Raw genomic sequence first — 23,991 nt, 5'->3', positions numbered from 1 at the left:
GTTTTCAAACTTTGCAAAGTTGTGCTCTCTTCAGATTTCAAATAGAATTGACCTTTCTCTGTTATCACAAATTTAAGAATCTGCTCTGAGTAGTACTATTTAGGTAATGTTAAATTGAAACTCTTGAGAAATCCAATGACCCTGGGGGTGGGGAGAGATTCCATATAAATAATTCCCTTTGAGCTGGATGGCATTTCTTGATAGTAAAAGGTTAGAAAATTTGCTTTAGTCGGAGAACTAAAAGCAGAAGAAGGAACAGCTCGATATGCATCTTTGAAGTGTGTTTTTTATTTTTTTTATTTTTAACGTTTTGTTCTTTAACTTTGTTAATATGGAAAATATTTGTACAATTTAAAGGGCTTTACTATTTCAGAGACATCAACTGCAACTAGAGGTGGTATTTAGCAGGTTCTGACCATTTCTGGAGAACCAGTAGTGGAAATTTTGAGTAGTTCGGAGAACCAGCAAATACCACCCCTGACTGGACATTTTACAGTATCCTTCCCCTGCTACGCCCACCAAGCCATACCCACAGAACCAGTAATTAAAAAAATTGAATTCCACCACTGGCTGATTCAGATCGGTTCTGGTGTACCAGTAGAGGAAATTTTGACTAGTTTGGAGAAACAGCAAATACCACCTCTGGCTGGCCTCCCCCGCCCTTACCTCTCCTATATTCCCTTATTTTTTTTAACTCAGGTGATTCACATGGCAGAGTGGATTGCCGCACTTCAGCTGAGCTAAAAAATAGCTCAGCTCACCAGGGTTGACAGAGGTTGGTCTTTGAGCCCTGCGTGCATGCACAAAGCACATGTTACATGCGCGCATAGAACTGCGCATAGAACCAGAAGGATACAATTTGGAAAACCACCACTGACTGCAACCCTAATCTCACTGACCCCATTTCTGCTTGATAAGCATAATGGACACATTTCTGCTTATAACTGACAAAGGTCATACATTTTTGTATCCTGAGTCCTATGGAATTCAATAGGTGTATAAACGGAGTGTCACTGTTCCAATCAAACTCTCCACTTCAATTCAACACTCAGAGACAAAATCCATCCAAGTAAGAAGTTATTAGAGAAGTCATATTGGCACATCTGGGAAAACCCAAATCTGAATTCCCGCGTTTTCCCCTGCTATGCTAAACTCACACCCAGTCCCCTTACTTGATGACCCTCAAGTCACACTCTCCAATCCACCTCCATTCTGCACTCCTGCCAAGTCCAGTCACTTCCCTCCAAACTCCAGCGACTTGACCTTGAGTTCTGCTGAAAGAATGTTGTTGTGGCTTCTCACTTTACTTTCATTCCCCTTTGGCAGCCCCAAATCCAATCCAAGATGGATGGGAGCTGACATGGAGACAATTTTGGGAGACAATTTCATCCATAGACTGTAATTTTGCATGTCAGGTTTTGTTAGAAAGGTACAAGTTAACCTCACTTCGCCCCCTCCCCCACCATTAAGAGCTTAAATCCCAGAATTTTCCATTTAATGAGAGTTAAACTAAAAACTCATATATATTTTTTTCTGCTATGTCTGTGAATGCTCTATAATGGTCTATATCAGGGCTGTCAAACTCACAGCCTGTGGGCTGGATACGTCACATGCTAGCCATGCATACTCCCGGTTTAGCAAAGGGGGGGGGAAAGTCATGATCTGTCACGTGATGTGAGTTTGACACCCCTGGTCAACATGGAATGACCTTGGGAGACAGAAGAAAGAACAACAGGGTAGACGGTTCTCCGAACTGCTCAAAATTTCCACTACTGGTTCTCAAGAACTGGTCAGAACCATTGGTTAGAGGAGAGGCAGATTTTAGCCTGCTAAAGGGATGTGGCAAATGTCTCAGAAGGACCCTCACTAGTTTGTGGGATTGTAAAGGCAAGGGGGAAGAAATGTATTTTCAGACTTGCAAGATTCTGTTAATGTAAACTTACATCTATCCAGAGGTGGTATTCAGCAGGTTCTCTAGAGAGCCAGTAGTGGAAATTTTGAATAGTTCAGAGAACCGGCAAATATCACCTCTGACTGGCCCCACCCCCATCTATTCTCCGCCTCCCAGGTCCCAGCTGATTGGCTGGGTCTTCTTTTGTTGCCCTGCACAGGAGAACGGAGCTGGAAAGCAGGTCAGTGGGGTGGGGAGGGAATGGAGATTTTACAGTAACCTTCCCCTGCCACACCCACCAAGCCACGCCCATCAAGCCATGCCCACAGAACCAGTAGTAGAAAAATTTGAATCCCACCACTGCATCTATCCTGCTCTACGGAGTGGAGAGTTGGTCTCTGGCAGAAAGCCACTTAAAGAGACTAGAAGCATTTGAAAATGTGGATTTACTGATGGCTGTTACATATAAGCTGGGTTGACAAAATCTGAAACGAGGAGGTAAGAAACCACCTGGGAAAGTTAAGGGAAATCATCAAAACCATGAATAAGTGAAAGTTAGAATATTTGGGACATGTGATACGACACCTGGAAATATATAGCATACTTCTCTTAATCCTCCAGGGAAAGAATGAAGGCAAACGAGGTCCAAGCAGAAGAAGAACATCAGGGCTTCAAAATTTAAGGGGCTGGTTTGAACAAAACTCAGCAGCATTTTTTCGTGCAGCTGTTGATAAAAATAGGATCGCCAAACATGATCGCCAGCATCCGATGACAGATATGGCACAAGAAGGAGAACCTTACATTAAAGTTAGAGCGAGTACACTTTTTGTGTGCTTCTTATAGAGGCTACCTTGGAAAGCTCACATGTCCAGATAGTCTGGAGTGGAGACCTGTCCAGGTTGCAATTAAGAATAACCTTATCAGATAGGTTCTAGAATTGCTTCCCATGTTGCCTGGATAAGATGGTTTGTTGGAGAAGATTTAAAAAAATTGAGAGTTTTGGCTTAATGTAACTATGGGTAAAACTGTAACAGCCACTTCTCATGAACTGGGCTACCATTAGTTAAATAAAGCAAAATCAAAGCAAAATGAATGACTCAGTTATAGTGTTGATGAACGACTGAAGACCAGGTTGGGGGCAGATCATAATGAAGAAAATCTATCTGTGGGATCAATAATGACTTGATGGCATATCATCAGTCAACACTGAGACAAAGTATTAATTTTGTTTAATTTTGTTAATTATGGCTTATCTTAGGATTTATCACTTTGCTGTTTGCATGAGAGCTTCTGCAAATTCCTTGTGTGTCCAATCACACTTGGCCAATAAAGAATTCTATTCTATTCTATTCTATTCTATTCTATTCTATTCTATTCTATTCTATTCTATTCTATTCTATTCTATTCTCTATTCTGCTCTACTCTATTCTATTCTACTCCATTCCATTCTGCATTTTTTCTGATTTCTATTATGTTCTGCATTTTTCTGCATTCTATTCTATTCTATTCTATTCTGCTCTATTCTATTCTATCCTACTCCATTCCATTCTGCATTTTTTCTGCTTTCTATTATGTTCTGCATTTTTCTGCATTCTATTCTATTCTATTCTATTCTATTCTATGCTATGCTATGCTATGCTATGCTATGCTATGCTATTCCATTCCATTCCACTCCACTCCACTCCACTCCATTCAAGACACATGCCCCTAGAACATAGTATGGTCTTCATCTGGCATTCTTTCTAGCATATTATCTATGGGAAAGCCATAGTAAACTCAAAATTCTCATATAGACATAAAAAATAGCCAACCTCTAAATCCTAGAATCTCTGCAAAGTTTCTCTTCTAATCCATAATCCATGTTAGCAGAGATCACAATTTTTGTGATCTCTGCTAACATGGAAGTTATAATATTTACCAGGAAATATCCAACTTATAGACAATGATCTCTCATCCCTTGATTGGCAATCTCTATTCACTGGATGCAATACTGTTGAAGACCATTACAACATATTTTTACTTGAAGTCAAAAGAGTCATCAAACTATATGTACCAACAACAACTCCCCGCAAAAAAAAAAAACAGATTACCCATAACAATAAGGAAACTTCAATCCAAAAAGAGATCACTCTGGCGGAAAAACAAATCTGGTCACGTTGCCAATTTCAAAAGCTGATATAAAAATTATGCCACCAGATAAAGACTGAATGCACCAACTATCACATTAAACAAGAAAACCTTCTACGCACCAATTCCACCCGCGCTTTTTACAATTTTGTAAACAACAAACTAAAAGACTCAAGGTCCATCCCACCCCTGATAGGACCTAATGGTAAAGACTGCAACGACGACACCATTAAAGCCAACATCTTTAACACATTCTTTGGCTCAGTATTTGTAAACAGCAATGGATCATGCCCAGTATTTCCTAGCTGAACCACAGACAACTACAATGATCTAATACATATCGATTTTACAGAAGACAATGTTGAAAAAGCACTACGCAATCTAAAACCATCTCTATCTATTGGACTGGACGGAATATGTGCCTACTTCTTAAAAAAGCTATCCACTGTCATAGCCAAACCTGTAAGCATAATCTTTGAAAAATCTTTCAGGACCAGCTCCTTGCCTAACCTATGGTCACAAGCCATGGTCATCCCCATCTTCAAAAAGGGAGACCCCAGCCTAGTTGAAAATTACAGACCAATCTCCTTATGCTGTGTCACCTGTAAAGTCATGGAATCAATTATTAACCAATCCATTATCCTCCACTTAGAGACAAACAGCCTACTCTCTAATAAACAATTTGGTTTCAGGAAAAAATTATCCTGTAATCTGCAACTCTTAGACTGCAAAAACATATGGACTACACAACTCAATCAGGGCAAAACAATAGATGCAATCTACATAGACTTCTGTAAAGCCTTTGATTCAGTGGTACACGACAAACTACTCCTAAAACTAAAATCTTATGGTATCTCTGGACACCTGCATAACTGGATAGAGCATTCCTGTCAAACAGACAATAAATGGTCAAAATTGGGAGTGTCCTGTCAAATTCTGTACCTGTCAACAGTGGTGTCCCCCAAGGCAGTGTTCTAGGACCAACTCTTTTCATACTCTACATAAATGACCTCTGTGATCATATCAAGAGCAACTGCGTTCTCTTCGCTGATGATGTAAAGCTATTCAACACCACAGACAATACTGCTACCCTTCAAAAAGACCTTGACTATGTATCAGAATGGTCAAACAAATGGAACTTCAAATCTCAACAAATAAATGCTCTGTCTTACACATTGGCAAAAAAAATATCAGAAAATAAAATACAAGCTGAATAGTGAAGACCTTGTTGATGATCCAAGCTCTGTAAAGGACCTTGGAATACTCATCTCTAATGATCTAAGTGCTAGAACCCACTGTAACTACATAGCCAAAAAGGCATTAAGAGTTGTTAACCTAATCCTACGTAGCTTTTTTTCTGGTAATATTACAGTAACAACTAGAGCATACAAAACATTTGCTAGACCAATACTCGAATACAGCTCATCAGTCTGGAACCCACATTACGTAGCTGATATTAGCACAGTTGAGAAAGTCCAGAAATATTTCACGAGAAGAGTTCTCCTCTACTCATTGTAGAATACCTTATGCCACCAGACTTGAAATTCTAGACCTAGAAAACCTTGAATTATTCAACGCCGTCTTCGGTCTGATCTAAGTATGGTATATAAAATCATACATTGCAATGACTTACCTGTCAATGAATACTTCAGCTTCAACCATAACAACACAAGAGCACACAATAGATACAAACTCAAGGTTAACTGCACCAAACTTATTTGCAGGAAATACGACTTCAGAAACAGAGTGGTCAATGTCTGGAATACTCTACCTGACTCTGTAGTTTCTTCCCCCAAACCCAAAAACTTTAACCTTAGACTGTCTACTATTGACCTCACCCCATTCCTAAGAGGTCTGTAGGGGGCGTGCATAAGTGCACCAACATGCCTACCGTCCCTGTCCTATTGTTTGTTTTTATTTTTCTTATATGTATCCATTTCATGTATTCATAACTATGATTATACTTATACCTATTATCTTGTAAGCGATTGACAAATCAAATAAATCAAATCAAACTTACCTGTCAACAAAGGCATGGTGCAGGATGAAGATGGGATCATTGGCTGAACCCTGGACCTGAGACATGGAGCCATTCATGTAAATGTGTAGCGCATTGTGTAGACTACTTTGTGACAAATTGGATATTCCAGTACTTGGGCTTGCAAAACCTGCAAATTAAGGAGAAACGGAGTGGGTAAGAAGATCCAGTGGTTAGACCTTCCTTAAGGGTCACCTTTTCAGGGGGACCACACAGTTTCCTTTGTGACATCCCTTGCCATCCCACTGAAAGTGGTTGGATGGCTGTGAAAGTAACCAAATTTTTGATCTCAGGTTCCTTGTTGCTGAATGTCCAAAAAGGTATTTTTCCAAAAGGCAACCAGATTTTCTTGGTTTTTTTTCCTTGAAAAAAAACTTGAAACTTCTTCAATTCTGAAAAACTGAGGGGATCAATCTATTTTCCAAAGCACCAGAAGGGAAGATAAGACCCAATGGATGGAAACTAATCAAGCAGAGAAGTAACCTAGAACCAAAGAGAAATTTCATGACAGTTGGAACAATCAATCAATGGAATGATTTGCCTCCAGAGGTTTGGGTACCCTGTCATTGGAGACTTTCAAGAAGAGGTATAGGGTCTCCTGCTTCAGCAGGGCGGGTTGGACTTGATGACCTCCAAGGTCCCTTCCAACTCTTATTCTATAAGTTCTATGACTACAGGTAGTCGTCGACTTACAACAGTTCATTCAGTAACCGTTCAAAGTTGCGGTGGCACTGAAAAAAGTGACGTATGACTGTTTTTCACACTTATGTTGCAGCATCCCCATGGTCACATGATCAAAATTCAGATGCTTCCTATTTATGACAGTTGCGGAGGTCATGGGATCAGTTTTTATGACCTTCTGACAAGCAAAATCAATGGGAAATCCAGATTCACTTAACAGCCATCTTACTAACTTACTAACAACTCCAGTGATTCACTTCCCTAAGGGGGGCAAGTAAAGTCATAAAATGGGGCAAACTCCCTTAACCAATGCTTCACTTAGCAACATAAATGTCGGGCTCAATTGTGGTCGTGACTTGAAAACTACCTGTATTTGTCTCTCTCTCTCTCTCTCTCTCTCTCTCTCTCTCTGTGTGTGTGTGTGTGTGTGTGTGTCTATATATATATATATATATATATATATTTGTTTTCTTAAGTTTTCACGGGTACTTACATGTATGGCATTCAGCTTTGTTCGGGTGTTTTCCCACGTCATTGTAGTTGTGCTTTTAAAGTTGTAGCAACGTTTCGGCAGAATCTCATCTGCCATCATCAGGCTTCTGGTCCATTCTGGCTTCTGGTTATTTGGGTTTTCTCTTGCATAAGATTGGAAGTATCTAGGTAATGTTTCGATGAAGTCTCATTCATCATCTTCAGGCTTGTGTCTTCGGCTCTGTGCTTCTCAGAGTAATGTTACTTTGAGAAGCACAGAGCCGAATACACAAGCCTGAAGATGATGAATGAGACTTTGCAGCCACATCAAGCTGCCAGCACACATTCAGTTCCCTAAGCAAGGAACATTATTTTTGTCTCAGTTAACTTTCATTCCATCACTTTCTCATTTCTTTAACCTGTGAAGTTTAGGGTTACGCTTTGTCTGCAAATGCCTGTTGGTTATACCCAGGGATGGGCTGCTACCAGTTCGAAAAGGTTCGACCGAACCGGATGTTAACTTTACATCGGGTTTGGCGAACCGGTAGTTGAAAACAGTGGCTCGCCCCACCCACTCTGCCCCTCCCCTCCCAGGAGTTTCCACATGGCCTGTTTTAGATCCTAGGTAAGTGCAGGGCCCGCAGGGAGCCTGAGAAGGCCGTTTTCGCCCTCCTGGAGGCTCGACAAAAGCCTCCGGAGCCTGGGGAGGGTGAAAATGCCCCCTCTGCCGTGATGCAGGAATCTGACTAGGCCACGACTACCATGGCCACGCCCACCCAGCAACTGGGAAGAGAAGCAGTTGCTAACTTTTTTTGAAGCCCACCCCTGGTTGTACCCCTATCAGTTATAATTCCCATGGCAGGAAGTGTGGCTTAACAAAACAAGCGGAGCTGAAATGCATCGGACACCGATTCCATGCCCGTTACTACAGAGTGTGCAGCTTCAGATACATTATCTGAAAATCTGCATAACCGATGAAGCTGAAAAGGCAGAGGAGCCACAGATCAAAGGAACATAGCAAACAGTTTGAATATTGAACAGCCGCACATGGTTGTTTTTTTTTAACATTTAGTCTGGTGGGGGAAAGTTGACATCATTTTTGAGATAGCTCTGAGCTCAGCAGTAACAGACAGAAGGTGGCGGTTGTTTTGAACATCAGTGCCTCAAGGAGTTGTTGCTTCTAATAGCATCCAGGCAAGAATTATTATTATTATTATTTTAGAAAACCAGCTGTACAGCTATATCTGCTGGGTGCAGTTTGGGGAGATACACTTATGGGATTTGGAATAGAATAGAATAGAGTAGAGTAGAGTAGAGTAGAGTAGAGTAGAGTAGAGCAGAGCAGAGCAGAGTAGAGTAAAGTAGAACAAAGTAGAGTAGAGTGGAATAGAATAGAATAGAATAGAATAGAATAGAATAGAATAGAATAGAATAGAACAGAACAGAATAGAATAGAATTCTTTATTGATCAAGTGTGATTGGACACAGGGAATTTGTCTTCGGTGCATAAGCTCTCAGTGTATATAAAAACATAGATGATAAGTCATGACCATCGTCATCATAAATACATTCATCGTAAATCATAAGATACAACACTTAGTGATAGTCATAGGATGCTAAATAAGCAACCAACATAATCATGCTAGTAAACAAAATAAAGCAATATAAATCGTAAAGATACAAGCAACAGAGTTATAGTCATAAGTAGAAAAGGAGATAGGTAATAGGAAAGATGAGAAAAATGATGGTAACACATGCTTAGTAATTATTGACTATTTGGCATAGCACTTAGATTTATATACCACTTCAGAGGGCTTTACAGCCCTCTCTAAGCAGTTTACTGAGTCAGCCTGTTGCCCCCAACAATCTGGGTCCTCATTTTACTGACTTTGGAAGGCTGGAAGGCTGAGTCAACCCTGAGCCTTTGAGAATCAAACACCTGGCTGTGGGCAGAATCAGCCTGCAATCCTACACTCTAACCATTGCTCCACCACAACTATGCACCACAGAAATGCATAAACATGACTAAAGAGATAGGGAACATTGCTATCAAGACAAGATGTTGTCTTTCATTCAGGTTCCTTGTCTTACAACCACAATTGAGCCCAAAATTTCTACTGCTAAGCGAGACATTTTCTGGGTGAGTTTTGCCCCGTTTTATGACCTTCCTTGCCATAATAGTTAAGTGAATCACTGCAGCTGTTAAGTTAGCAACATGGGCTATTAAGTGAATCTGTCCTCCCCATTGATGGTGGCCCAGTGGTTAGAGTGCAGTACTTCAGGCTACTTCTGCTGACTGCCGACTGCCTGCAATTTGGCAGTTCGAATCTCAACAGGCTCCAGGTTGGCTCAGCCTTACCATCCTTTCCGAGGTGGGTAAAGTGAAGGCCCAGATTGTTGGGGACAACATTCTGACTCTGTCAACCGCTTAGAGAGGGCTGTAAAAGCACTGTGAAGCGATATATAAGTCTAAGTGCTAAGTGCTATTGCTTTGTTTGTCTGAAGGCGGCAAAAGGCGATCACATGACTCTGGGACAGTGCAACCGCCATAATTATGAGCCAGTTGCCAAGCATCTGAATTTTGATCCTGTGACCATGGAGTGGCTGCAGTGGTCATAAGCGTGAAAAATAATTATCATGTCTCTTTTTTCCGTATCACTGTAATTTCAAATGGTCACTAAGTCAAGGACTACCTGCATTATTTTTACAAATCATTCAAGGCAGCGAACATATCCAGCACACCTTCCTCCTCCTACGCCATTGCACAAGTCATAAAATATTTTCTAACACGATTGCTGCTTTTGATCTTTATTTTATAAGTGATTGTATTTTATTTCGCTTTAGGTGCGATAGCTACAGGAGGGCCAGTGGCCTTAGGAGAGTCAATCTGAATACATAAGCTAGGTGGTGGAGAGACAGAGCTGCCCTGTGCTTGCTTTTTGATGTTGCATTCTGAAACATCTCACATCGCTGCTCGTGTTGCTGGAAATAAGTGGACAAATAAGGGTAACTACTTGCTTTCCTTCATCGGAAAACCAGTCAGCCTGGAGTGGCTTATATTTGATCTCCAGAAGCTCCTTCGGTGTGATATGATAGCGGCATTCCAATATCTCAGGGGCTGCCACAAAGAAGAGGGAGTCAAGCTATTCTCCAAAGCAGCTGAAGGCAAGACAAGAAACAATGGGTGGAAGCTAATCAAGGAGAGAAGCAGTGCTGGGATTCAAATTTTTTTACTACCAGTTCTGTGGGCGTGGCTTGGTGGGAGTGACATGCCTTGGTGGGCGTGGCAGGGGAAGGATACTGAAAAATCTCCATTCCCTCCCCACCCCACTAACCGGCTTTCCAGCTCTATTCTCCTGTGCAGGGCAACCAAAGAAGACCCAGCTGATCAGCTGGGACTCAGGAGGCAGAGAATAGATGGGGGCGGGGCCAGTCAGAGGTGGAATTTGCTGGTTCTCTGAATTACTCAAAATTTCCACTACTGGTTCTCCAGAACTGGTCAGAACCTGCTGGATACACACTTCTGGAGAGAAGCAACCTAGAACTAAGGAGAAATTTCCTGACAGTGAGAAGAACTTGCCTCCAGAAGACAACCATTTGTCTGAAATAGTATAGGGTTTCCTGCCTGAGCAGTCGGTTGGACTAGAAGACGTCCAAGGTCCCTTTCAGCTCTATTCTTTTTTTTTTTTTTTTAAGACAGAATAGAATTCTTTATTGGCCAAGTGTGCTTGGACACACAAGGAATTTGTCTTGGTGCAAATGCTCTCAGTGTACATAAAAGAAAAGATACATTCGTCAAGAGTCAAGAATCATAAGGTACAACACTTCATAATAGTCATAGGGTACAATAAGCAATCAAATCATACAAGGAAACAGTCAATATAAATTGTAAGGATACAAGCAACAAAGTTACAGTCCTACAGTCACAAGTGGGAGGGGATGGGTGATAAGGAATGATGAGAAGGTTAATAGTGATAGTAATGCAGACTTTGTAAATAGTTGAACAGTGTTGAGGGAATTATTTGTTTAGCAGAGTGATGGCTTTTGGGGAAAAACTGTCCTTGTGTCTAGTTGTTCTGGTGTGCAGAGCTCTATAGTGTCATTTTGAGGGAAGGAGTTGAAACAGTTTATCTCCAGGAAGTGAGGGGTCTTAAATATTTTCACAGCCCTATTTTTGACTTGTGCAGTATACAGGTCCTCAGCTGAAGGTGTAGTAATTATTTTTTCTGCAGTCCTAATTACTCTCGAAAGTCTGTGTCTGTCCTGTTGAGTTGCAGAACAAAACCAGACAGTCATAGAGGTGCAGATGATAGACTCAATCATTCCTCTATAGAACTGTATCGACAGTTCCTTGGGCAGTTTGAGCTTTCTGAGTTGGTGCAGAAAGAACATTCTTTGTTGTGCTTTTTTGATGATGTTTTTGATGTTAGGTGTCCATTTTAGGTCATGTGATATAATAGAACCTAGAAATTTGAAGGTCTCTACTGTTGATATTGTGTTGTCTAGTATTGTAGAATGTGGTAGTATGGGAGGGTTTCTTCTAAAGTTTACCACCATTTCTACGATTTTGATTGTGTTCAGTTCCAGATTGTTCCAGTTACACCACAAGGCAAGTTGTATAACCTCCTGTCTGTATGCAGATTCATCGCTGTCTCGAATGAGACCAATCACTGTTGTGTCATCAGCAAACTTCAGTATTTTAACAGATGGATCATTTGAGATGCAGTCATTTGTATATAGGGAGAAGAGAAGTGGAGATAACACACTGCCTTGGGGCCCCCCTGTGCTGATTGTACAGGTATCGGATGTGATTCCGCCTAGCTTCACCTGCATTTCCTGTCTGTTAGGAAGATATTCTATTCTATTCTATTCTATTCTATTCTATTCTATTCTGTTCTGTTCTGTTCTATTCTATTCTATTCTATTCTATTCTATTCTATTCTATTCTATTCTATTCTATTCTATCCTATCCTATTCTATTTAAAAAAAACAAACAATGTTCTGCATAAGTCACAGATTCCATAAGATTTTGTGTAGATTTAAGAGGCAGGAGGGTCCAATAATTTATCACTGTTTGCTCCCCAAGATCCATATAATGGATGTTCTCTAAGTTTTTGTAAAGTTGGCTCTGCTACCAGGCATTTGAGTCCTTTTGAGGGATTTTTTTGGGGTGGGTGGGGATGGGAGTAGGCTGGATTATTGTGTCTGCTACTTCTAGACGTATATGATCTTTGCCTTTTCTTTACATTTGAAATGTAAACCAGCCAGAGACAGCTGGAAATGGCTGGCTGCAAACAAGCAAGCAGATTGAATAAGATTTGAATACCCTGATATAGTGACTGTCATACTGGATTTGTGCAATGGCAATAGATTTTCTTTTTCGAAATCACATAACCCGAAACCTAGCTCCTATCAGAAAAAGAAATTTCCTATGAAAATGGACAGACGATAACATTATTATGGTTTGACAAGGAAATCAGCCAGATGTTCAGAATGGTTGTGGCATTTTTATCCACCCCTGGAGTGTCTTTCCCAAGGACCTGGGATAGGACAATGTGGTTTTTTGATGGTCTTAAAGATATTGTCTCAGGATGGAAGCTGTTCCAAGTCAAGCTGCCCTTTGCACTTGACTGATGGTGAATTTTTCAGCGCTGACAGTGTTCAAGTGATGTTCCAGATGTTTTGGGATTGCAAGGCACCTATTACTATTGGTACTATCATGGCTTTCCTTTGCTACAGTGGTTCTATTTCTATTTGTAGATCTTTGTACTTTGTCTCCAGGTTCTTCTCTTCTCTTCTCTTCTCTTCTCTTCTCTTCTCTTCTCTTCTCTTCTCTTCTCTTCTCTTCTCTTCTCTTCTCTCTCTTCTCTCTCTTTCTCCCCTTCCAATCCTTCCTTTTCCCTTCCCTTCCCTCTCTTCTTTTCCTTTTCCTTCCCATTTCCCTCTCTCCTCCCTTCCCTTCCCATTCCCTTCCCTTCTCCCCCTTCCCCTTCCTTCTCTCCTCTCCTCTCCTTCCCATTCCTTTCTCTTCCCTTCCTTCCCTTCCCTTCCCTCCTCTCCTCTCCTCTCCCCTTCCCATTCCTTTCTCTTCCTTCCCTTCCCTTCCCTTCCCTTCCCTTCCCTTCTCTCCTCTCCTCTCCCCTTCCCATTCCTTTCTTTCCCATTCCTTTCTCTTCCCTTCCCTTCCCTTCCCTTCCCTTCTCTCCTCTCCTCTCCCCTTCCCATTCCTTTCTCTTCCCATTCCTTTCTCTTCCTTCCCTTCCCTCCCTCCTCTCCTCTCCTCTCTCCTTCCCATTCCTTTCTCTTCCCATTCCTTTCTCTTCCTTCCCTTCCCTTCCCTTCCCTCCTCTCCTCTCCTCTCCCCTTCCCATTCCTTTCTCTTCCCATTCCTTTCTCTTCTCTTCCCTTCCCTTCCCTCCTCTCCTCTCTCCTTCCCATTCCTTTCTCTTCCCATTCCTTTCTCTTCCCTTCCCTTCCCTCCTCTCTCTCTCCTCTCCCCTTCCCATTCCTTTCTCTTCCCATTCCTTTCTCTTCCCTTCCCTTCCCTTCCCTCCTCTCCTCTCCTCTCTCCTTCCCATTCCTTTCTCTTCCCATTCCTTTCTCTTCCCTTCCCTTCCCTTCCCTCCTCCTCTCCTCTCCTCTCCCCTTCCCATTCCTTTCTCTTCCCATTCCTTTCTCTTCCCTTCCCTTCCCTTCCCTCCTCTCCTCTCCTCTCTCCTTCCCATTCCTTTCTCTTCCCATTCCTTTCTCTTCCTTCCCTTCCCTTCCCTCCCCTCTCTCCTCTCCCCCATTTCTCTTCTCTTTTCTTCCCGTTCCTTCCCTTCTCTCTTCCCTTCCCATTTTCTTCTTTTCTCTTCAGCTCCTGTTGTGTCCAATATGCATATTTTGTTTGTCTTTCATATCATCATGATTACACTATTATTTTTAAAAATAATAATAAAGTGATAATTAGTGCACAACCTTGCTAAAAACGGGGTGTGTGTGTGTTCTGATTCATTTTTTTTACTTTTTTTTTTAATAATCTCATTGAGCTTTTTAATAAACATTGTAAAAACTAATGCGAACTAAACTCCAACAAAACAGAAACATAAAAAAGTCCATGGGGTACAGTAAAAAGTAAAACAAAAGGAAAAGAAAAAGCAGGGAAAACAAGAATAAGATAAAAAGGACAATAATAAAAAATGAAGAAGAAAGTAAAAAGGCTTCCAATCTTGGTCACGCTGAGCATAAGCTAATATAATATATTCATCCTTTTTAAAGTTACAAATAAAGTTACAAGCTGAAAACAAAACTCTTCTCCTCATATGTTCTATTCCACAGTCTAGAAATGATAATCTTTTTAGTGTTTTCAGTTCAGCAAAGAGTCTATTAGGAAGGGCAAGAAATTTCAAACAAATATTTTATCCCTGATCAAAATAGCGCAACATTATAACCCATGATCCAAGTACAGACAGCCCTCAACTTAGCCCAAAATTTCTCTTGCTAAGCGAGACATTTGTTAAATGAGTTTTTCCCCATTTTACGACCTTTCTTGCCACAGTTGTTAAGTGAATCTCTGCAGTTGTTATCTTAATAACGTGGTTGTTAAGCGAATCTGCTTTCCCATTGCCTTTGCTTGTCAGAAGGTCGCCAAAGGTCATCACGTGACCATGGAAATGGCAATTGCCATAAATATGAGTCCATTTGCCAAACATCTGAATTTTGATTATGTGACCATGGAGATTAGGAACAATCGTAACTGTGAAAACAGTCATAAGTCACTTTTTTTCAGTGCTGTTGTAACTTCGAACGGTCATTGAACAAATTTTGTAAGTTGAGGGCTACCTGTACAACCAGGTATGGTTTCTCTCACTTTTTTAAGAGCATGCTCATAGTCAGTAGTGGGTTTTCAAAATTTTTCCCTACCAGTTCTATGTGTGTGCATGCGCCGGGCTCAATTACTGACCTCTGACAGCCTGGTGAGCTGCCTGGAGTGTTTTTAAGCTCAGCTGAGGCGCGTCAATAGCAAGAATCAGCTGAGCTTCACACACACTCAATGGCAAAAATACAGAACTCTGTCAAACTGGTGAACTGCCTGCAGTGCTTTTAAGCTCAGCTGAGGCACGGCAATAGTGCGATTCAGCTGAGCTTCACGCGCATGGCAAAAAATATGGAGCCCCGTCAACCTGTTGAGCTGCTTGGAGTGTTTTTAAACTCAGCTGGGGTGCGGCAATCTACTCTGCAGCGCGAATCTGCTGAGCTAAAAAAAAACAAGGAAATATAGAAGAGGTAACAGCAGGGGCGGGTGGTCAGGGCCAGAGGTGGTATTTGCCAGTTCTCCAAACCAGTCAAAATTTTCACTACCGGTACGAAGAACCGATCAGAACTGGCTGAATACCACCTCTGTTCCTAATATTTAGTGAACCTTCACTGACTGAAAATCAACAACAAAAGAATCCTTCCTTTTTCAAAAGAACACCTTGACACGGCACACCTTTCTGTTTAAACTGTGGTAAAACTTGGGTTTCAGTCTCAAAAAGGTACGCTTCAAGGTAGTGAAAAACTGGCACAGCAATGTACTTCTTCCTCTGCTGAAACAGAGTTTCAAATACAGCGATCGGTTTGCCCTAGTTTAAATCTGTGGGTCTGAGACACCAGATTAAATCTCTTTTCCATTATCCCCTGCACGTATTGATGGCGCAACCCTTATTATTTTAAGTGCAGGGATAGCCAAATGCAGAAGCTGCATTTTCATCCTAGGCAGTTAACTCGGGCCTTTTGAATGGACAGGGCAACCGCGTCTTTTGGTTCCCTCGTGACCTGGAAAGTTTTGGGTTTTGACGAGTCTTGAGAAAGTGGTAAATTACAATGGAGTGCATGTTGACAATAAATAGGAAAACGGACAAGTGAGAAACTGAAGGGAATGAAAGGGCCTAACGCACTGTGGGGGAAATGCTTGAAGGGCTTGTCTGAAGGTTGTCTGAAGCCTGGATCAATGCAACTGGGCAAATTTTTAGTTTCAGACATGTTTCATTGCTGAGTGGTGTGGTGGCCTAGAGGTGGAGGTCTCGCCTCACAATCAGGAGGCTGTGAGTTTTGTTCTGTCGCCAGTAAAGAGACTCGCAGACAGGAGTTGACTTCAGCTCTTTAATAATAAACAGTAACTTCAACTGCAGTCGAACCGCAGCAGCCCTTTTTATAGCGGCTGCTCCACGGCTCGCAACCAATGACATTTAGTTAAACTTCCCGCCACTATAGGCGGCCAATCAGATACTAACGTTACTACCCAATCGTGTCGTTGCTTCTGCTAACCAATAGGAACATCGCCCTAGAAGTCTCTATTTAAATACACTACAAGTTTGATCCTAGGAAGAGGCAGATATTTCTCTCTCTGGGCACACTGGGAATATATCTGCTGGAAAGAAAAACTCCACATTGGTGACAGGAAGGGCATCCGGCCAGTAAACGCTCAGTTCCATTCAGTTGCCCAGACTCTATTCCACAATGGATTATGGGGTCGTTAAAAGTGGCTGAGAGATGTTTTATTGCTCACCCGGTCAGCACAAGGTGGTCAGGCAGAGTCATTGGAATGTACCAACCACACCAACCTCAGGGAATTCTTCCCCAAAATGCATTGAAAAATGTCAATGAAGATTCTCAAACATCCAAACAGATATGTCTGATGGTTGTCTGAAGTTGTCTGAAGGCTGAATTATTGCAATTGGACAAGGGCTTTTTCAGATTAACAGATTAACAGAGTTGGAAGGGACCTTGTAGGTCATCTAGTCCAACCCTCCGCCCTACATCATTTCTGACAGATGGCAGTCCAGTCTCTTCTTGAAAGCCTCCAGTGATGAAGCTCCCACAACTTCCGAAGGCAACTTCTGTTCCGTTGGTTAATTGTTCTCACTGTCAAAAAAGTTCTCCTTATTTCCAGGTTGAATCTCTCCTTGTTCAGTTTCCAATTCCATCCAGTTTTCCTTGTCTGGCCTTCAGGTGACTTGGAAAATAGCTTGACCCCTTCCTCTCTGTGGCAGTCCCTCAAATATTGGAACACTGCTATCATGTCTCCCCTGGTTCTTGAAGCTTGAAGAGCTTCCTCACCTATAGTTGAGTATAAATAGTCTCTGGAAATTAGTCTCCACCAATTTAGATGGGTTTAGTCCTCTTGAGTTTTTCAGGCAACCTGAGTTTTCAAGGGCAGGATGCCCACTGGGGAGGAAAGTAGCATTGCAACTGATAATGTGAATGTACTCTTGATGTCTCCTTTGATATTTAATGGAAGTGTAGAATGGTTGCGCAACTGGTAACTCCAAATTTCAACTAATAAATGCTTTGTCCTACATATTGGCAAAAAAAATCACAACACCAAATACAAGTTAGGAAGAAATGATCTTGTGTAGATGACCCTCACTCTGTCAAGGACTTAGGAGCACTTATCTCAGACGATCTAAGCCCCAGAGTTCACTGTAACAGCATTGCCAAAAAGGCTTTAAGAGTCGTTAACCTTATTTAGCAACACTTCTTCTCTGGCAACATTGAGTTGTTAACTAGGGCATACCAGACCAATTCTTGAATACAGCTCGTCTGCCTGGAACCCGCACTGTATATCGGACATTAACACAATTGAGTGGGTTCAGAGGTATTTCTTGAGAAAAGTTCTCCACTCCTCCACTCACAATAGAATTCCCTATGCCTCCAGGCTCAAAATTTTGGGCCTGGACAATATACAACTATGCTGCCTGCAGTCAGATCTAAGCATAATACACAAAATGGTCCATTACAATGTCTTACCTGTCAACAACTTCTTCAGCCTCAATTACAATAATACACGGGCAAACAACCGATACAAAAGGTAAACTGCTCCAAACTCGATTGCAGAAAATACGACTTCAGCAACAGAGTGGTCAATGCCTGGAATGCCCTACCCGACTCCATTGTTACAGCCTCAACCGCTCACAGCTTCAACCTCAAACGGTCTATACCATGGATCTCACCCCATTCCTAAGAGGTCCTTAAAGGGAGCGTGCATAAGCGTACCAGCATGCCTACCGTCCCTGTCTTACTGTCCCCATTCATCTGTATTTACTTCCTTTGTTCATGTTTATGTTTATACTTACTCTTATTATCTTGTACATGTTTGACAAACAAATAAATAAATAAAAAACAGAGAGTCTACATATCTGAGGAAGAATTAAAGCTAAGATTGGGTTGCCCAGTGAAGATTGTCCAGGGAAAGGTAGGGCATTCACATGTGTTTCTTGGCTAACTAAATACAGTTGTGTGAAGCTTCAGTCTGTAAGATCCTTTTTCCAAAGGCAACTGGACTTCCTTGATGATTTTCAGTTGCCTTTTGGAAAAAAGCACCTTTGGGGACAAGCATGATTGAGAATCCCTACAGATCTTCAGTCTGGAGATTGAGCTTATTTGAAGTTATTTGATCATAGATTTGAGAGTATGAAATAGAAAGGGACACTTGGGACAATGTCTACCTAAAACTTGTGGGGGTGGGGGAATAGGAATGTAATCACAGGATCATTGAAATCATTGAGATTGTTGAATCAGAGTGGTGTGGTGGCCTAGAGGTGTTCTCACCTCACAATCAGGAGGCTATGAGTTCGATCCTAGGTAGAGGCAAATATTTTTTTCTCTCTGGGCACAATAAGAATATACCTGCTGGACAAAACCCTGCATTGGAGACAGGAAGGGCATCCGGCCATTAAATGCTCTGCTAGCTCCATTCATTGCCCAGACTCCACCCTGCAAGGGATTATGGGGTTGTTAAACGATGACAAAGATGATTGAGATTGTTGGATCCAACCTGTTGTTCCATGCAGGAATTAAGATTGAAGCACTGCCTTTCCCCAAACCCTCTTCAGTTCGTCAAAGTCCTCCTTAAAGTGTGATCCTTGGTACTTGAATATAGCAGGGAGGCCATTGAGTTCAACTACTGTATGCCCCCCTGCCAAATTAAATCTTTTTTTTAAAAAAAATATAGTTTTTCAGTTTCTACTGGATCACATAAACCCTTATCCTGCCCTTTGCAGAGATAACGTCTTAGCTTTCTTTGATATGTCAACGTTCATATGTTCACATATTTCAGTCTCTTTTCAAAGAGCTTAGTGTCTAACCTCCTGGTCATTCCTATTGATTTTTCTGTACTGGTCCCAATTTCTCTGAATCCTTGTTAAAATTTGACATCCAGAATTGAACACAAGATTAGATGTGAAAGCTCATCAAAGGAAAATAAAAGGGAAGTGGATCGATTCTTTCTCGTTATTAAGAATTATGCTTCTGTTGATCCATCTTAAAATTGCAGTTCTCTTTCCCCCCGCCCCATCCTTATTACATCAGTGACTCATGTCCATCTTATAATTAATTATTGTTTCACTGAGTTGGCCTTTTGAAGTGAATCAGGGATTTAGATCCAATTGCACAGGGACATTTTGAATTGAATCGACCCAATTAGGTACTCTGATTCAAAGTCTTACATCAAACGGACTCAATTTTCCTAATTTAATCACCGAGTCAAGAATCAAGAGTCAATTACCATTGCACAAAGCCAATCCTGGGCCAATCCCTTCTTCTTAGTCCTAGGAAGGAGGCCATGGCAAACCACTTCTAAAATCTTGGCAAGGAAACTGAAAGGATTAGACCAGACAGCCATCATGGGTCAAGACTGAGTTGAAGTCACCTCACACACCCAGAGAGAAAAATCACTGATCCAAAGTAACACCTTCGACCATCTGAATCAAGCAGATTTTGAATAATTTAAAAGCTAACTCCCACTGTCATGCCCCTGTCGGAGTCTGAATCCGAGGAGGAAGACGAACAGCTGACAGGGAGTGGGAGTGTGGCTCCATTGGCTGTGGAGGAAACTGGGGAAGGGCAAAGTTCGGCTGGGCAGAGGAGGGGGGAGGTAGAGCAAGGGAGAGGGAATTCAGAGGAAGACCCAGGCCCACCCCCTCTTTAACCTAGGGCATGCAGGGAGGGACGGAGAAGAGAGCAATGTGGGTTGCATGGCTTGCGGGGGAGGAAAGGGCCCTGATTCCCTTCATTAGCCACACCTGGGAATGAGAGGTGTAAAAGAAATGCATGCTGAGTGCGGCAGCTATTGGGAGCAAACGTGAGTTTATCTTGTCTTGACTTTGCTTACCTGTGTTCCTGGCATCTTCCCAGCCGTGTGGAGTTATTGCCGTGCCTTCATGACTAGAATTCTGCCCTGCCGAACTAATTGCCTCATTTTGCCATGATTGGATTTATAGTTACAGTTTTTGTTGACCACGTTTTGGACATGATTTTCTGTAGCCAAAGGCTATTCCCGGGAGAGTTTTTTTTCCAGCCAGAAAGTAACCAGGACATTGGGGGCAAAGTTGGAGCTAATAAAGGGACTCCTACTGATTATCTGACTTTGTTGCCTTTGTACCACACCCCGGGTCATCACACAACCCTCCCTGCTGCATAAATCAAAAGACACTACATCCTAGCTATTTATCCAAAAGATTACCATTCTCCAAAAGTTTGTCCATTAATACAATTTGCCGATAAGATTCTCTTTCTTTAGTGGCTCTAGAATTGGAGTCTAGTCTAATGAAAAGAAGGATTAGGGGTGACATGATAGCAGTCTTCCAGTATCTCAGGGGCTGCCACAAAGAAGAGACAGTCAACTATTCTCCAAAGCACCTGAAAGGAAGGACAATAAGCAACTAATCAAGGAGAGAAGCAACCTAGAACTCAGAAGAAATTTCCTGACAGAAAAATTAGTCAGTGGAATGACTTGCCTTTAGAAGTTGTGGCTGCTCCAACACTAGAAGATTTTTAAGAAGACATTGGACAACCACTTGTCTGAACTGGTATAGGTTTTCCTGCTTGAGCAGGACTAGAAGACCTCCAAAGTCCCTTCCACCTGTGTTATGGGCCCAGAATTCTTTCTGATGGCCATGTCAGCTGGGGAATTCTGAGAACCGAAGTCCATGCATTGGAAAGATACCAAATTTGCAAAAATCTCTTACAAATACATCGGTATTAAAAACAGGGTTGCTGGACTGCAATCACATGCTTTCAAATCTGCAAAGTGAAGATAGTTGCCAGCCAAAAATGCATATATTGTTAAGAAAAATATTCAAGAGATTTTTTCCCCCTGGCATTAGTTACGTGTGTACCATGACACAGTTAGACAGCTCAGTCTCAAAAGACACATGTTTTTTTTTTTTTTTACTATGTTAAGAGTCTGTTGTTTTCTGTAATATTTTTCTTTCAACAGCTATGGGATAGTTTTATTATACAGTCGTTTCTCTTGGCCTTTAACGTCCTATTTATAAAACAAAGTGGCTTTTGTGTAATTCCAGAGAGGCTCAAGATTGTAATAAGATGATCATAATGGGATTATTAAAAACATTTCTCTTGTCTGTCTTCCTCTATACCTCCCCTCTTAAAGTAGTTTTGAAACACCCACATGGACCCTACATCTTTTTCCCCCTAAATATTTGTTTCTCATTCTGTGATTTTAGCTAGAATTCTCTATCAGTTTATATCCATTTTTTTTAAAAAAGTATAATAAATATTTCAGAGAAGTTTGCCAGTGAAGTTTGCTTGTTTATACCTCCTTCGGTTTATAAAAGAAAGCTAAACAAAGGTTAATGAAACATGATAAAAGGCAAATAAAAATATTTCATTACAGTGCACCTTCGTATTTCTCTATGTCTCTTCAAAAGATCAATTATGCCCACTTGTGGTTAACAGAATTGCAGGTTTATTTAATTATGTATTTGATTTGTATCTTGCCTTTCATTCAGGTGTTTGGTAGTAATTCTTCCTATTTTTTCCCCCAGAGCATCAACCTGGCAAGAAACTGAATAGGCCAAAGAAAGATATTTGTCTGAAAATGGATTATAACCTCAATTCTCCTTGAACTTCTGCATCAGGCTGACTGTCATTTTTGGGGGTAAGAATTATTTGTATTTATTTTATTTATACTTCAGATTTGGAGACCACCCATTTCACCCGGAGTTTCCTCAATAAACAACTTGCAAATAAATATTCTTATAAGCATTAATTTCCTTTCTTTATTGACTCAATTTGTTTGGCTGCCCATTGCAAGCCAGTGCCTGGGTTGTAAATAATCATAAAAACAATAAAAGCACAATACCAAAAGAATCCCAAAGTGGCTTTTTCAAGAGGCAACTGGGTTTTCTTTTTTTTTTTCTTTGAAGACATTTCATTTATCATCCAAAAAACGTCTTTAACTCTCAGGATGGATCTTTCCATTCCCCACCACCCAGATGGATCCAGTGATCTATCCAGTCAGAGCTGAAGAAGCTTCTTGGATGAGAAGCGAAACATTGTCAAAGAAAAAAAATCAGAAAGTTCAGGTGCCTCTTGAAAAAGCACCTTTGAGACAATCATAACCTGGATGATGGGTCTCCATAGACAATACTGAAACAAATTAAAAACAGTCAAGAGATATAATCCATTAATCTATCTATCTATATAAAAGATGTGAAACTCCACTCATGCATCATCACAAAATCTCTGTAAAACCTACAAACTTGCAGTTTGGCACATGTGTTCCTCTTGGCTTCTAGGGGCTCACTAAGAAAGGATTTTTCAAAATGATAAGGGGACCAACCGTCCTCCTTTAAGGAAGACAGTCCCCCTTTTGCAAGTTCTGTCCTCTCTCGAAAAGTGTCCTCCTACATGTCCTCCTTTTTGATATTTGAAGACTAATCTGTAAATCTCCGTATTTGATCGGTGCCGATCCGATCCGTTGTGTGTGATGTGACGTATTTGTATTTGACATGAAGATTCGTCAAGGCTCGGTACAATGTGGCAAGATGCAATTATGAGATGCATGCGCTCCACACAGGAGAACTGTTTTGAGTGTGTGCCGTGCGCAAGAGTACACCATGTGTAAGTGGCTTTGTTTTTTTTTCCCTTCAATTTATTTGTGTCCTCCCTTTCATTGTAGAAAAGTTGGTCACCTTAGAAATGACCATCAGAGCATTAGTATTTTGCATATTATTATCAACACGCTCTGATGCTAAGGAGTTCTACTTCCCCCTCCCCACCTGAAAAGAAATCTGTTCCAAATGCAAAACACAAGCGGAGGAGAGGAGTTTCAGCTTCGGTTTCACAGCAGCAAGCAGCTTTAGTACAGAACAGTTGAGCTAAGCCACGCCCAGGCTCCTTGCTGTCTCCTTCTTGCTCACACAGCAAATGCTGTTTCAGTTTCCAAACAGCCCTCAACTCTCTCACACACTGACAGGATGCTAGCCAGATGAATACCGATGGATGCTGGTAGGCAAAGGCACATTTCCCCCCTCCCCTTATTTTCCTCCCCCAAAACTAAGCCCGATCACATAGTTTCGTAGCAAAGCACAGGTATAGAGCTAGTGTCAGTATAACCAGGAAAGCGTGCCTTTCACAATCTTGGGATAGCTTGAATTGTTCACAAACTTCACTTATGTGTATTTTTAAAAATTTATTTGTATTTCACCTTTGTTATTTTTAAAAAATAACTCAAGGTAGTGAGCAAATTCAACCTTCTTTCTCCTATTTTGTATATATTAACAGACAAAGAATAAACTGGAATGGATATTTTCATCCATCCATTCTGACTCAGAATTTTGGAAACCGAAGCCTCAAATCTATCTACAAATATAAGAACAGATTGGAGGCAACTGAAGTGCAGGTAGTCGTTGACTTACAACCATTGGTTTCGTGACTATTTAGAGCTACAACAACGCTGGAAAAAGAGTGACTTACCACTGGTTTTCCCACTCACGACCATTGCAGTATTTTCATG

The 23,991-nt window shown here is 41.3% G+C and overlaps 1 protein-coding gene across 2 annotated transcripts in view; it reads right to left on the bottom strand.

Annotated features, from left to right (window-relative positions):
- The window catches only part of TYR (tyrosinase), a 77,777-nt gene that overhangs the window by 17,866 nt on the left and 35,920 nt on the right, over positions 1-23,991 (bottom strand). For both annotated transcript variants that reach the window (XM_087966104.1, XM_026679951.2), the window contains exon 3: positions 6,039-6,186. In XM_087966104.1, the coding sequence (XP_087822230.1) occupies positions 6,039-6,186 (148 nt within the window). The remainder of the gene's footprint in view (positions 1-6,038; positions 6,187-23,991) is intronic.

This window comes from Notechis scutatus, chromosome 5 (assembly GCF_049901735.1).
Source record: "Notechis scutatus isolate UNSWTSFEM ecotype Mainland chromosome 5, rNotScu1.2, whole genome shotgun sequence".
Classification (NCBI taxonomy): domain Eukaryota; kingdom Metazoa; phylum Chordata; class Lepidosauria; order Squamata; family Elapidae; genus Notechis; species Notechis scutatus.
Note: the sequence above shows the minus strand (reverse complement) of the source record. Positions and strands in the feature narration are given on the sequence as shown.